Source organism: Dermacentor variabilis, chromosome 4 (genome assembly GCF_050947875.1).
Source record: "Dermacentor variabilis isolate Ectoservices chromosome 4, ASM5094787v1, whole genome shotgun sequence".
Classification (NCBI taxonomy): domain Eukaryota; kingdom Metazoa; phylum Arthropoda; class Arachnida; order Ixodida; family Ixodidae; genus Dermacentor; species Dermacentor variabilis.
This window is the reverse complement of record NC_134571.1, coordinates 24960161-24975768: the sequence shown is the minus strand read 5'-3', so window position 1 is coordinate 24975768 and position 15608 is coordinate 24960161. Positions and strand designations below refer to the sequence as shown.

Here is a 15608-nt window from a genome sequence, read left to right as displayed (position 1 = left end):
CATCCTGACTTCAGGAATTTTGATGGCATCTGCTCAGGCTTAGCTAAATGTTTAGCAGTAATGAAAGTATTCATTGCTATTGAAAGGAACCACTCACTCTACATAGCAAGTTTCAGCACTTTTCGTTCCTAAAATGACCTAACTACAAGAAAATTGTTTGAAGTTTGTGAAGTTGCACTAACTACCGGTTCTGAGGTTTTGGCATGAAATTAAAAAAAAGTTCAGTGTTCATGTTTTTTTTCTTGTAATAAAGAACCTTTTCTGCCAAGTGTCTGAAAACACAGTTTGTTATGAATACCTTGCCAGCCTAGAGGGATTTAATTTTGTTAGTATTACTGTTAATCTTACTATTATTATGTCCCCTATAAAAGGCAAGAAGCTAGTAGTGTTGCCTAAGTCAGTCTCCTTCATATGCTAGAAGAAACAAAATAGAATGCTGCAGTTGCTGTTTGTGGTCCAGGGCTGGGCAGTATCAAAGATACATGTATCTTAGGTACTATCTTGATACTCTTTGGGTATCTTGTATCTGTATCATGATACGTCTGGCAAGACATGTGTCAATATCTGTATTTGCGATACTTGAAATAATGTATCATATATCTTAAGGTACGAGATACTGCTATCATAACATCACTGTGCAAAACTTTTGAACGTAGGCTGAGCTCTGCTTCTCAAGCTGATACTGCTGCCACTAAGCCACCTGAAGAAAACTAAAGGCAGCGACATTCTTTTATCTTTCTGCCAGAGCCCTTCTGCGAGGGCAGGTGGTGACGTCTATTGGTGGAGCAGAGTCACGTGGTGGCGCTCACACTGTCTCGACAAAAACAAGCATGTGCATATCTGTGTGCAGCCGACCTTTTGTTTTCTTGATTTTTCGTTTTAGTTGCATCGTGCCACGACACTTGCTCATAGCCACCAAACTGTGCTGCGTACACCAATGTATGCGGCAACTTTCGCATAAAATTTGATGAAGCTGTAGTGTCAGTATGCAAGTTTCTCTTGCATAGTGCTTTGTTACAAAGTCTGAAGAATGCAAGGATGGCATTGCCTTGTGTCTAGTGGCTTTCACACATCAAATACTTGAAGGATCTCATGGATGTAAGTTTGACTTTTGTGAACCAAAGTGTGGATTGCACTGCTTCTGGGAGACTTGTGAGTAAAGCAGCTATTTTGTGTATGTGATTGTTGCTCGCAAGCACTAAAGCAATTTTTAGCACTAGCTTACATGCATAAACAGTAATGTGTTTACAGACAAGGTAAAACTGCACAGAGGTACTTGCGCCATCGTGCAGATGCTTCTTGTTGACGTTCTTGTAATTAAATGGTGACCCACTAGCTGGTCAGCAAGCAGAGCAGTGACTCCCATCAATTACAAAAGTGATGAGCAAAAACTGCTGACAGCACAGCGTATAAAAAGCTCTAATGTTAAGCAGCTAAAGCAATGTCAATAAATTGTTTCAGAATGAAAATATACTTTGAATAAGAACAACGAAAAATTTGATGCTAACAGATATTTCATTCAAATGAAACAAGGTTGGTCGGAGTCAAGAAATTTCCAAACAAATATTTCTGTGCATATGTGCTTGCTGCTACATTATATAGATCAATAATAATAAATGTGCCAATGTATCAAAGTCTCTTAAGATACAAATGGAAAGTATCATATCGGATACAACAATTGCGGTAGTATCTCGTATCTGCATCTCAAGTACTTGTTGCCCGAGTATCTTGCATCATATCATGATACAATTGCAAAGTATTTTTTTTGCCCAGCCCTGTTGCAACCCATGGTCATGAAGTTTGGGAAAAAGAAAAAAAATACATTTCGAAAGAACTCAGGGCAGTGGCTGCTGGAAACTAGCACAGCACTAACAAATTAATGCTTCAGCTAACAAACAAAGCTATATATTCATCGTGAATAAAAAAAATAAATTTAAAGTGTGTTATGGACACAACACGAGCAAAGGAACAAGTACAATTGTATCTTATTGTAACATTTGCACAGTATATACATATATATATATATGCACACAGACAGAAAAGATCAAGATAACAATCTTCCATGATAAGTAGTCTTATCCTCAGGTAGTCTTCACTTCGGCAGTCTTATCTTCATGTTGTTCCACATCCCTCGTGTGTCATGTGAACAGGTTAAGCGAGCATGTTGAGAGTGGGCTTCTGGAGATCATTTCTCCACCATCGTCCTACTACCCAGACATGGACCGCCTCCCGGAGACGCTGGGGGACCCACTCACCCGCGTGAAGTGAGTGAACAGAACTCGCATATATTATACTCGTGGTGACTTGTCTGTTCTATAAGGGCATGCAAATATTTGAAATTTGAATACGCTGAATAATTGGGCTGCAGCAGAGCTGTGGCTGCTGTGCAGAGGCACCATAGGCTGTGCGAAAGCATGAGGCAGAGAAATGCACCTGAATAAGGGGTATTTCAATTGAACAGCTAAACTTCCCATTTGAATAAAATAAGAATATTCTAGAAAAATCGCTTCTGGATATCAAAAATTTTCGTATGAATAATAAATTCTATAATACATATTTTCTGATGAATAACTGATGATGATGCCTTGAAGAAGACAAGTCCACTTGTCGAAACGTTGGCTCCTGCATTCACCTTGTTCACGTTTTGCTCATCGTCCTGATGAAGAACAGTCATTCAATGAGAATGTCTGACTTTTAGGCAGTCTATGAATTTGTTGTTTTGATCTGTATAAACTTCTTTATTATTTGGTGAGTCTAATACGGTTTGCATATATCCTTTAAAAGGTATGCGTTGCACTAGTATCACAGTTTTCATTTTCAACTAAAGCAACACTCATGGACACTTGTTGACATGCTGTTCCCTTAGTTCATTACTGTCAATGTCATTGTGCACTGGCTAACTGAGAGGAGTTGCTTATTATTCGTAAATGCCTCAGTTAAGCAGACATCCAGCTGTAAACAGCATTACGTGTATGTATATCAAATATTCGTAATAACACTATCTTTTTTAACACGAAAGTGTTTTCTACCGGGCTCCCGTGAAAATCACTCCCATGTACATACGTCACGCAAACATCATTATGCAAATCTGTGAGATGGCAACACATTGCTGTTTTGTGGTTAAGAAAAAAGTATGCATAAAAAGTTTGCTTTAGTAAAGTAATTGCGCTTTTGATGATGCATATTGGTTGCAGGGAAGATATTTAGACATTATTTGTTTTCGTGACTGAGCAATTAGGTAGAAAACAAGGCCGGCAGCCTGGGCACTTTTCAGGGTAGTAAAGGTGGTAGTGCTTGGAAGTGTGTTGTGGTCTCAGCTGACATCTATGGGCAAGGAAGTTCCTAGCACTTTTTCTAAGATGACTCCCAGCAACTGTCATCACTCGGTGGAGCCATGGCAGCTCATGCCATTTTTGTGCGTCTGGTCACCTTGAAGTGTGCATGGCCGCACATGTGCAATGCTGCCAGAGCTCTAACGACGCAGTTTCACCACATACACGCTTACCATGGCATCGGATATACCTATGATGCCTGGTAGCTTCCGACAAAGCTGTTTATGCTGCACAGTAGTACAGGCCTCGCATGCTTACTATCGCTGTCATTGCTTCACCCTTTGAGTGAAACTAATTAATAAGGGACTTCGCACATTTATGGACTTGTATTTGTGAATGTGCAAGAAAGCCACCACTGCTTCTAGTGTACACATTCCACTTTCGGAAGGGTCAGCCAAGTATTTTTTATCGAATAGACTCTACACAACCTTTTCTAACTTTTTCTAGAAAGGAAGAAATATTTGATATCCAGAAGTGATCTTTTTGCAATGTTTTCATTCGATGTGACTGGGAAGCTTTATTGTTCGAAGACCCCTACTGTTCAGAAATCCGTGCATTGTATTCACAAAGGAGCGACAAGTGCAGCTCCTTCCTCGTGATATCACCGGCTGCATTTCAGATGCCAAATCACGTTTAACGTATTCATTATACTAGTAAAATGTAACTCAAAGAAATTGAGAACAAGGTAGAACATGGGCAGTACTGTGAGTATTATTGCGATCTTCTGTCTTAAAGGCTAGAGCTGAAACTACCTTAGAAATCATGCGGGAACAACGAGACTGAAAATATTGCCAACTTGCCTTTGTAAAAAGAAAGGAAGCTTGTCTAGAGGCTTAAGTCTGTTCTAGCTGTACGAACGGTGCTGTATGATTACACCTCTATCTTACAGAAAGGAGAAAGTTTGCAGAGCTTTGATGGATTTAACAATGTGCCCAATTAAGAGTACCTTTGTCTTATGTTGTCATTTGCTATGAAATTGGAATGAATTTATTGATTGAATTATATGTCTCTTTAATCAGAGTGAGTTCTTTATATAGGAAATTTCACACCATTGAGGTTTCTGAATTCAAGGTAGTGCGTGACTTAGGAACACAATTCTTCTTGGGAATGATCTGTCCTTGCATTAATATGCAGATGGAGAACAAAACAGACGTTGGACTTTGCATACCTTATGATGTACGCACAAAACAGGGGGACATTCTATTTGCAGGTGAGTACACGTGAGTTTATTAGTAAACGACCTCTGCTAGTGTTTTTGTTGCTCTTTGTAACAAAACTAATTTGCATATTTGCAGACGGTAGATGAAACTGTAAGAAATAATGGCGTAGAATCGTAGAAAGATATTGTGTACATTTTGGCTGCCATAAACCTATTAGTAAATATTGCGCATGGCCATTCACAGTTGATTAAATTTTTTCTGCTACGAACTTCTAAAGCTAAAGGAGTACTGGTTGCTTTTAGAAACATCATGTCAATTTATTTGAAACACATCATCGATCGTGTCTTGCACAGAATGACCTCCGTTTGTTCTTTAACTAAGTATCCCTGTTTGGGTGATGAGGTGTTGATTTTAGTGCTTATCAGTTACATTCCTGTCAGTGACTGCTTTTTCTTGGTGCTATTATTAGAAATCTTTCGTGGTGTTGTTATTAGAAAATGATGCAAAGAGGCAGAGCTGCTGCTGCCTGTTACATCTATTACAGTCCTATTGGCATTATCTTTAATTGGAGCCAAAAATAGCTAGCAACCACATGCTGTGGTGCTTCTGCTAAGTTAGCTAGCCTAGTGAAGAAAAATCACAGCAGGAGAATTCATAAACTGTGTCAACTTACACTTCCTAACTTCATTTTACTTCTTGGGGTGCCTCTGAGGCCTGAAATCTTGCCTTCACACTTCTTTTGCTACATGCAGCTTCCGCTGGATGTGAGTAGCACTAGTGTGTAGTTGCGAGCGGCTGACACATGAACATTGTTATGCTTCTGCTACAGCTCTTGTAAGAATGGCTGAACTGCCTTCCAACCTGATACATTGAAATTCACTGTAATGGAGCTGCCACTTCTAAAATGGCAGCAACTTGCGTGCGTGCATCTACAAGTTTGTAGCATGGCTGAGCCACAAGTGCATGTATGAAAAGCTCTGGAAGAGATGGCTAACCTGAATTGAAAGCACTTTTTCATTTTGGTTTCATTTCAGAGAGGTTTTTCGCTTTTCATTTCATAACATTTCTGTTCCCCTACAATTCACAATTTTTTTAAGTTTCCATTTCAGTTTCAGTGAAAGCATTTATGCTTTCACTGTAGCCTTCTCCTCCGCTTTCCTTCTTGCGCTCTCTTCACTACTGCCGCCTTTTATCCCCCGCTGCACTCCGCATTCGCTCCTTCATCTTTTGCTGTAATCGTTTACTTGTGTACGAGGGCTGCCGAGGCACGCCAACGCTTAACACAGGAATGGATGCCTAAGAGCTGCACTCTAAAATCGTACTGATTGCAGCAATGGTGTGATAAGTGCAATTGGGATTTTCATCACGTGCAATGAAAATTGTGCTTCCAATGCAATGGAAATTGTATATTGTAAAACAAGCTTTAAATTTACATGCTGCTCACTTCTCACTGCATCCTGCAGCCTTAGTGCATAAAACAAAATTTTGCATCACATGATTTCCTGGTTTATGCAAAACTGTTTCACCACAACATAATTGCCGAGTCATACGCATATTGATTTTCGTTGGCAATATTTTCTATAAGTGTCAAAATTTTCCAAGATTTATTTTCATGTCAATTTACACTGTAGCACAGTTATAGATTTACACTTTCTTCTCCTCCTCTATAGCTAGAGGATGACATCCTCACCAAGCCTGGATATATCACAAAAATGAGGGATGCCGCATACAATCACGTGGCCAACAAAAGGCATTGGATTATCCTCGACTTCTGCCAGCTAGGCTTTATCGGTGAGTTGAGCAACACTTGATTGGACAGCAACAACCTAAAAAGATTCTGCTTCACTCAGTCTGTCTACTTTCACAGTAATATACAAGGCGGGCATAGTTTTGTCTTGTGATATTGGCATAAATATTTTCTGTTTCTTAACAGTTCAGTTGGGACACAGTTACTAACACACATATGTGTCATGACGTTAATGTCAGATTGGCTATATTTAGTGAATCTTCGAATTTGATTTTACAATGAAACATTGAAGCATAAGCAGGGACTTGTCAGATGGCAGACACTCAAAGGTTATTAGCTTTACCAAAAAGGGCTATAATGCTGTTTTTTGTTGTCAATCTGCTGCACTTCATCCTTGTGCTGCTTGTGTTATGAGTCAGTTTTATTTTACTCAAACTGTGCCAATTTCATCAGATTGTCATGTAAGCCATGAAGCTGTTGCATGCACCTACGCCTGGTTTATGCTGTAATTTTATATCAGAGAAGCAACAGAAGGGTAGTTAAATTTATTACTGAATACTGAGTACTTCCATTTCATCACAAGCTGTTACTAATTTTGTTTGCCAGAAATATGTGACCGTTAAAAATAAATCCAGACTGCTATCTGCTTTTTCACAAAACATTGTGCTTGACATACAGTGTCCAAACTGATGTGCCTAAGGCAATGATTGCATGTAATGTGTCGTTAAACCTCAGACAAGCCTTTTTTAGTTCACATTAGACATTTGCGTAGGCTATGGTAACTGATGTGTTATTCTTTACAGGGACATAGTTCAGAACATAGATTCTCTGATACAAAACTATATTGTTCTGCAGGGAAACTGTTCAAGTGTGTGGACTTGTCCAAGTTTGTGGCCTTCTTTCTCATATTTTACAATGACAAGCCTGTTGACTGGCTTCTAGACAACATGGTTTCCACTATGATTTGCCGAAACGATCAAGACCATGTGAGTCTCTACTCTTCAGTTCTAAAGATAATCAACTGTTTGCACTTGGGTTGAAATTGCCATACCACATTCTTTCATTCATTCATTGTTTGATTGCTGTGCAAACATGCTATGTTGTCAGATGTGGACCAACAGCCGCTATTCACTGGAGTCTAAGCTGTCAAAACTGTAAAGCTTCACCAGTTTATGGCACCTTTAATCATTACTATCATTTTATTCATTGGGAACCCCAATTTCATGAGCTGTGGCCAGCTTCAGCCTTGCTGCACATGCTATTTTTTGTGCTGTTGGTTGTTTGAATGCGATGTGGATTCTGACCTGCATCTCATGTTTTACACCGTACTGAAACTGCCACATTTGCAGCCTAGCTGTTATGTTGTATTAGTGGTTATGATGGCATTCTGCTGCTGAGCAAAAGGTTGCAGGTTCAATTCCCAGCTGCAGCGGCTACATTTCGATAGGGGCAGTATGCAGAGAAAGCTTTTGTATCGGTCATTGGTTGCACATTAAGGAACACCATCTGTTTGAAATTAATCCAAACACCTCCACTATGGTGCCTCTCATATACCTTGGGTTGCTTTAGTATATTAATCCCATTGAATGAATGAATGAATTAATTAATTAATTAATTATTCGATTGATAATTGTTCAATCAATCAATGACATTTCAACTTGAGCAGTCCTGCACACCCATTACCACCACAATGTATAAGCAAGCTTGGCAGTTGCTGTCCTAGCTTCTCAAATGCATGGACTAGCCACCAGTGGTGTCTAATTGTTTTATCCTTCAATCCAGGTAGGTTTGTGTGTTCCCCTGGTTCTCTCTGTCATATTTCTTCATAGCAAAGTACTCTTTCTTTTTCTGGCATCAGTACAAAAATTCAACTGGAACTTCAAGAGTGTGTGGTCACTTTCTTATGTTGTGAACTTTTTCTGGCTTTAGCAGCTTACGGAAATGTCTGCAAGAAAGTTTATGCTTTTTTTATATGTTGGATGCAATTTTAACCAATGGTGCTAATTGTCATTTTAAACTACCATAAGTATGACATTGGCGGTGCTAATGCTGAAATTACCCTCAGTCCTTGATGAGCTTAAGATCATTCTCAGCGGAAATTAGCCCGTTAGCCCGTCGTATTTGCCGACTCTTACACCGATCAAGCATGGGGTATACTTGTTTTTCATAGGCAAGTCTAAAACTTGCAGACTTGAAGTTCTCACTTGATGGTTGTGGTAGCTGTTCCAGATTCCCAACGTAAGTTCATCATTAGTCAAAATTTTGTATTGAAAAGCCTATTAGCAGAGATTGCTATCACAGTTGTAAATGTAAGACGATTCTTCATGTGTGGACTTTTGTGCTGCAGTCACTTTATTTGGAAGTGCAGCTTATATGAGACAGCAAATTTTATTCAAGTTTTCAGTGTTGCTGTTGAGTTTTTTGGACAATAATGTTTATTATACTTATTTTGTCAACAGAAACAGTGCCGGAAGAGGGTAGATACCATATGGATCCATTATAAGCCATCGCTATTCCAGCATGTGGGCATGCATTCATCCTTGAAAGGCAAAGTGCAGAAATTGAAGGTAATGCTCTTTGGCCATAAGAGTAGCGCTGCTTTGTTTATGACTTCATCATTGCTCGTAAACAGCTGTTTTACAGCTACAGACAGAAACAAATTATACAGATCGCAAGACAAGGAGATGCAATGAGCAGGAAGCACAGCTTTTGTCAGAAATGTGCTCTACATTTGGTATATGATTAAAGCCGTAGTTAAATTTGCATGGTGTACCGTACCACCTTCCTAATGTGCCAATTATCAAGAAAAGCAGGGGGGCAATCTTTTTCTTTTAGTAATAGAAATAGAAGTAGACAAGCTGTATTTACATGATTAATTTCTATCCATTTGCCTTAAACAGTGCTACTCACTTGTCAGAAATAGACTCAATATACTGTAGGACCAGTACTGCAGTTGTTTTAGCAAGCTTTCTAGTTGAACAGTACACATCTTGTGCTTGACAGAAAAACATTCTATGATGGATTTCGGTGAAGCATGCAGTGTTCACCTCACTAGACTCTGTCATGACCTAACTTAATCGACAGGGAAGGCTGTGGGGCCAATATACACTAGGAAAAGAAGAGCCCTCTGCACTGTAATGTAGGTCACACAAAGTTCACTTTTACATAGTAATCACACATTAACCCCTTAACTGTCGATCACGACATAACTCGTCATCACAACAAACATTCTCTGGTGCTGATGATGAGTTAACTCGTGAACTTTCTGCAACTTTTGCTCTTGTGTCTAGCACAGTATTTTGTAATTCTGACAATTCAGTGATATACAATTACTTTTGCAAATTTTGTAACAAAACAAGTAAAAAAGCATATTTTTTAGAAATAATTGGTGCCAAATATGCACGTCTAAAAACATCCACACTTAAAAATTATTTTGAAATTTGTCATGGTAGTTAAGAAGTTAATCAGTGCAGAAGTACCAATTTGCATTACTAATATATATTGTAGAGAAACCTGTGTAGGAATGTTAAAATGCAATCTTGTGCTTACTGCTTCACCTTTTGGCCCACTTCATTCAACAAAACACTTGGCTTCATTGTTTGCCTGGTTTGTGTAAACATTTGGTCGACAGGTGGCAAAGCCAGTCCCTATTTCTGCAGCAGCGCATGTTGATGGTGAGGCGCCTATAAGCAGTAGATTGTATATTTTTCTGCATAAGCCAGGCAATCAATTATGGCGAGTGTTTTAATAAATAATGCAGACTAATAAATTGAATCTTGCTGTAAAATTTTAGCAACAAAGAAGAAATAAGAGCTAAATCTTTTAATGGTGTTAGAATAATAATGCAGGTCATATGTGCATGGAAGTAATAGGATGTAGGATATAACTAAGGAACTGACTTTCCAAGTTCTCAAAGCATTACTGCAATTACAATGCCACCTGACAACAGTTATCAGAAAGACAGAAACAACACCAATAAGGCAGGTGACCAAAGGCATTAATCAACTTCCTCCATTGTATCTGCTTTGTGGATCCTTACTTATAATAAGCAGCGTGGCCTGTTAAAAAATCTGGCAGTCTGCCAGTCATGAATTGCACCACATTTTGCATCATAGATTTCTGAGTATTATGAATAAAATGTATTTTGAATATGCACTGCAGTCAAGCCAAGTGAATTGAGAGAAAAAATAAATCTTGCATTGTGTCTCTAGAATAACTCTGAATAAGCTTATGAGCAAAATAATAACAAGGTAAAAGAGAGAGCCAATGTTTCAACAAGTGGACTTGTCTTTTTCAATGCCTTAAAAAAAGAAATTCGTCTTTTTCAAGGCCTTGTCGAAATGTTGGCTACTGCTTTCACCTTGTTCTCATTTTGCTCATAGTCTTGAATTTCCATCTCCTGCATTCCCCGTGTTTTCTCTGAGTAAGCTTATGTTTCAAGCTCTTTGTTGTAGCATTTTCTCACTATTGGGAATTTGGCGATGAGGTTTCTTGGACATACGGTTGTGATAGTTTCTCTCCTTATATCACTTTTCGGAGCATCTAGTGTTATTGTGCATGTGTTTGTGCTTCGAGCTGTCACATTTGTCCCCATGCCCACCGATTTTATTTTGTCAATGGCATTATCATTACTATAGCTGAGCCACCACCCTAAAGCACCTCTTCTTTTCCCTGTGTGATCAGGCCTGGATGCTATTTTCTTGGAGCTCAGAGGAGCAGAAAGGAGGTGCAACACTTTTTATGGGCGGGAGCCTCCTACATTTTATACTTGTTACTCACTGTAGATGCCACTGCAGAAACTCCTTAGACATAAGGATCTGTTGTGTGCATATGCTTGACATCATGTAAATACAGTCGAGCCTTGTTATAACAAAGTTGCGAATACTAATACAAAAGTGTCTTTGTTATTGCCAATATTCTTTGTAAGCATGTATTCATTACATGCTGATATTGGCTAGACACATGTTAAATTTACTTAGTTATATTTGATGATTTGTTACATCCCTGTTTGAAATGTTGTGAGCCCTTGCTGACTAACCCACAGGTTTACTCATGTTTGAAATTTTGCACACAGGTGGCATTTCATGGGAAGTGCAGTTTAATAACATGTACATGCACACTGCTACTGTGTGCTGTCCAAAATAAATGGGAATTGCAGTAACATAGAAAATTGGGCTTATTGGAATGAGTACATACTTCAAACCAGCGTGAAAAACGACAGCAACTCAGAGAAGGATAGAGCTCATCTTGTGTCCTTATCATTTTGCTGCCATAGTTTTCGGCACTGAATTCAAGGAGGAATAACTTGTAAGTACACATTGTCTGCAGCAACAATAATAAAAAAATTTAGATTCTTGCAGGAATAGGACAGCAGTGCCATCTCTCAATGTAACAATGAAACAACACATGCCATAAGTTGCCTTTACAATGACGGACTGCAGTACCATTCGGTTGCAATGAAATCATTGTTTTTGTCTGTTGTCACAGCAGACAACACATATTTTCGATTTATTCTGTATGAAACAGGTGAGTTATGCTTTTCAATTTGGTAATAAATTGCAAGTACTGTGAAATGCTACAACTTTGCCAAGCATGAGCACAAAGGTGTTCGCAACTTTACTGAAATTTCATGCAGATCTGCCACTACAAACAAAACACAGGTTCACAAGAATACGAAGACTTCATATGTGATCAACAGTGATCAAACGAGATGTTTCAGGAGCTAACAAGTCTCCTTGTCGAAACACTGGCCCTAGCATGAGGCATGCTTTGCTTGACGACTGTATATCTTTTGGTGTTATTTATACAACATTCGGTATAGTATTGTTAAATACTCAGAAAAAGTTTAAGCTATGCATTGTTTGAGCTTTGAGTGCTAGATGGAGCTGCTTGGTCCCAAACTTGCATGAGCAGACAGCACCAGTGTGCACATGGGACACAGTGGTACTTTTGAAGCAGTGTTGGAGCTTGCCGAAAAATTTCATTGACTTGGCTTGCCTGTGGCTTTCACAATTAGCTGAGTTGTGGTGACGTGAAGTATGTAGACTGATTTTAGAACATTCAGGAAATGAATGTATTCTTGTCCGGTTCTCTTGCCACACTCAGGACCGCCACTTTGGCAAGCTGGCACTTCACATTGGCCATGCCAACCCAACAGCTGTGGTGGCCACCTCACTCAAGGCCTACAAGAGCTATAACATTGCCAGAGCCTACCAGGGCGCCACTTTCTTCTGGGCTCTGCTGCCCCAGAAAGGTGACAACATCACATTCCGGTTTACACCACCTATTCGGATAGAACGGTGAGTGTGCGGCTTGTGAGCAGCATTGGGATCATTGGGAGGGCTGTAAGGGTGATTGCTGAATCATCTTTAAATATTAATTTCCTCGTATTGCAGATGCAAAGCAATGAATGTTTCTCTTTGCAAGGCATCCAACTATTCATGTCTGAGAATGGTGGTTCATTCTTTCCATTTTGTTTATTCATTTTATTTATGTTTTGTCAATCCATGTGCACTATCATGCTAGCAAGGGTAACTGAAGCGTGGTGACATTTAACTGCACCTGGAAGGCATGCAGATTAGGCAAAATACATTGGCAGTGATGAAGAAAAATTACATGATAGTGTTTCCATTTGCTTTCGAATGAAAAAAGAGCTACCCCAATCTGCATACTCAAAATTGAGTGTCTTAAGTGAGGTTAGGCAACATCCATCTTTCCCGCACGGCAATGAGTTTTTGGTTGTTCACAGGCTATGCATTACACTTACAGCAAATGAATTGCTCCACAAACATTTCTTAATATTTCCATTGCATTGTGGTTTTCTGCATCCCTAAAGCCTACCAGGATTTTAAGCTGAAGAGTAGTGAGGCCATGTCTGCATAGAAAGAATTGTAAAACTAACACTAACTATGCTACCTTAAAATGGGCTATGAAACACATTGGTGTTCCAATTAATGTTTTCCCAAAAGCATGCCTCTAACAGTTCAGAACGATCATAACTCGAATGCCAAGGCACTCTTTTAGCAGATTTTGGCGATGTATGTCATGAAAGTGGTTCTAGTCTTAGGATTTCTGCTAAGTGTACATTACTTCACTACTCCTTTACTTCAGTTTCACAAATAGAAAATGTGCCTTTAAGTTGGTAATTAAAGAGGTTAATTAGAACATTTCAAATAATTGACAAAATTATGGTTAAAATTTTCTTGCTGCTAATGTCCGCCTAGCCATGTAGCATATCTTCAAGAACAGCAAGTGCCTAGTTTGACAGTTTTCTTTTAAAGTGTTCTGCATAAAAAGAAACACCTGGCATATTGTGACTTGTCTATTGCTTTATTTTGCATGTCACTGTGTAAAAATGCCATAACTGTTCATGAAAGTTCTTGCTTAGTGCTTTGCTTTTTGGCCACAGTGGCCTCGTAGATGATGAAGCTGGTCCAGGCTATATACTTGGCCATCTAATACAAGCACAAAGTTCCACCCTTGTACCTTTGCCTATATAGCCACCGAAAGTTGTCTGCGAGTACAGCTAGACTGATGCAACAAAATTTAGACAAGCTGAAGGCATTGCCCCACTCCATTAATGAATCTCAAATCAGGTTCACAATGTGCCTTGACCACAGCTGCAGTGTGCCTTGATTTCATTCCACTTCGACAGACTGTAAAGCTGTAACAGTTTGCAAGCTAGTTCACAAAGTCAAACTAATTAGCACAGTGCACATAATCCTCCGACCACCCCCTGTGACATAGTGAACACATGCCGCCAAAAATAAGTTTGTTTGCAAAAGTTTTTTCAAGAAGAATCAGTGATAACAACACCAGCACATGGGTGACAGAGCTGTATGTTTCAGATGGTTTCAAATGATGAAATTTACTGTTGCACAGCAAACACATATGCCTGCTTCAGCTCTAGCTTGAAGTGGCTAGCTTTATGTTTCTCAATTTTAATACATACACACACAAACAAGTGCAACTATGATGAGGTGCTCTGTACCACGACGAAAACAGTGACAATGGCACAACTGGTGCTTTATGCTCATGCTGGTATTAAGCCTGATTGTGGTGCTATGTCATATGACTTGCTTTTAAATATGTCTTTGTAAATATAGTCTCCTCACCACATTTGATGAAGCTGTGGGGTATTGATCCCAGTACTTACTTGCATGCTTAACATCATTCAGAAAATAATGCGCACAACATAAGGTGTTTTGTGGTAAGCATTTATTAAGTTATTGAGGTAAGCAGGTCATGGCTTATTAATATGTTAGACATATTTTCAATGAAATGATATGCAATGTTTGTGTAAATATGAGTATAAACAACAACAGTACTACTGATGATAGGTAGTGTGGCAATTGTAGATAGAAACTGTGACCGGCACTGCTCTGACCTCCGCAGTTGCTCCCACGTGCATCAAATTCTTCCGTACAACAGCTACCAGAGCAAGTGTAGACAACACATCATTCAGTCTGTGCTGTTTGTGTTGTTCACAAAAGAGGTGTGTGAGGAAAGATCGGCTCAGCACCAGAGAGAAACCTTCATACGACACTTTCCCTTCCAACCACTTTCTGCCATGACAGTGGATACCGCATGCATAGGCACAAAGCTGGAAATAAGGCATTTGGGGAGGGTGGCAGAGTGGAGAAACATGGTGTTATTTTAATCTAGTAGTCAGTGCACAGTGAATATTGAAGACTTCAGCACCAAAAACTTGATCACAGAAAAGAAAGGACAGAAAGATAGGACAAGCTCTTTCTTGTCTTTGTGTCCTTTCTTTTCTGTCGGCGTGTTTTCACCATTAGAATCTTTACTGTTTGGTGTTATTAGGTCTAGACATGGGCTGACAGCTACTTTCTTTGCTGACATCGCAATGGCACTGTGACTTCTGTATGCCACTCAGTGCTGGCACTACAATCTGTAGACAGGAAGTGGTCGCTGGAGCCCAGAACACAAAAATTTAAAAAATTAAATTATGGGGTTTTACGTGCCAAAACCACTTTCTGATTACCCAGAACACAAGTAGCTGCTGCTGAGTACTAGTTGATTGTAGGTTTTGTCTGGGATGTTGCAGACTAGATCCGCCGAGGATGAGGGTGCACTGCTGACATAAAACGTACATATTGCCTGTCTACATTTCGATAATTGAAATGGATCCTGTTTTGTGTGAATGTGTATGCGAAGTAAGACAAAGAAGGTGAAAGAAAAGCCCTGTTGCCACTTGCAGTGGGCACAGATCACTTGCTTCATTTAGTTGTTGTTGGCAAGGCATATTATTCTCGTCATGTTGAACATGCTGCTAGTGCAGCATCCTGAAAGAAAAGCTGTTTTGTTTAGTCAAGTGCATTTCTTTATTCTCATGACACCATATGTGCT

At 39.4% G+C, this 15608-nt stretch overlaps 2 protein-coding genes across 3 annotated transcripts in view; one reads left to right on the top strand and one right to left on the bottom strand.

Moving 5' to 3' along the window:
* LOC142578827 (GSK3-beta interaction protein) overlaps positions 1-15608 on the bottom strand; it is a 613414-nt gene that overhangs the window by 193881 nt on the left and 403925 nt on the right. The gene's annotated exons all lie outside the window — the stretch shown is intronic.
* The window catches only part of LOC142578820 (alpha-1,3-mannosyl-glycoprotein 4-beta-N-acetylglucosaminyltransferase B-like), a 166064-nt gene that overhangs the window by 139317 nt on the left and 11139 nt on the right, over positions 1-15608 (top strand). Inside the window, exons 5-10 of the mRNA XM_075688425.1 lie at positions 2151-2264; positions 4467-4542; positions 6163-6283; positions 7095-7225; positions 8699-8806; positions 12345-12538. Of these exons, the coding sequence (XP_075544540.1) occupies positions 2151-2264; positions 4467-4542; positions 6163-6283; positions 7095-7225; positions 8699-8806; positions 12345-12538 (744 nt within the window). The remainder of the gene's footprint in view (positions 1-2150; positions 2265-4466; positions 4543-6162; positions 6284-7094; positions 7226-8698; positions 8807-12344; positions 12539-15608) is intronic.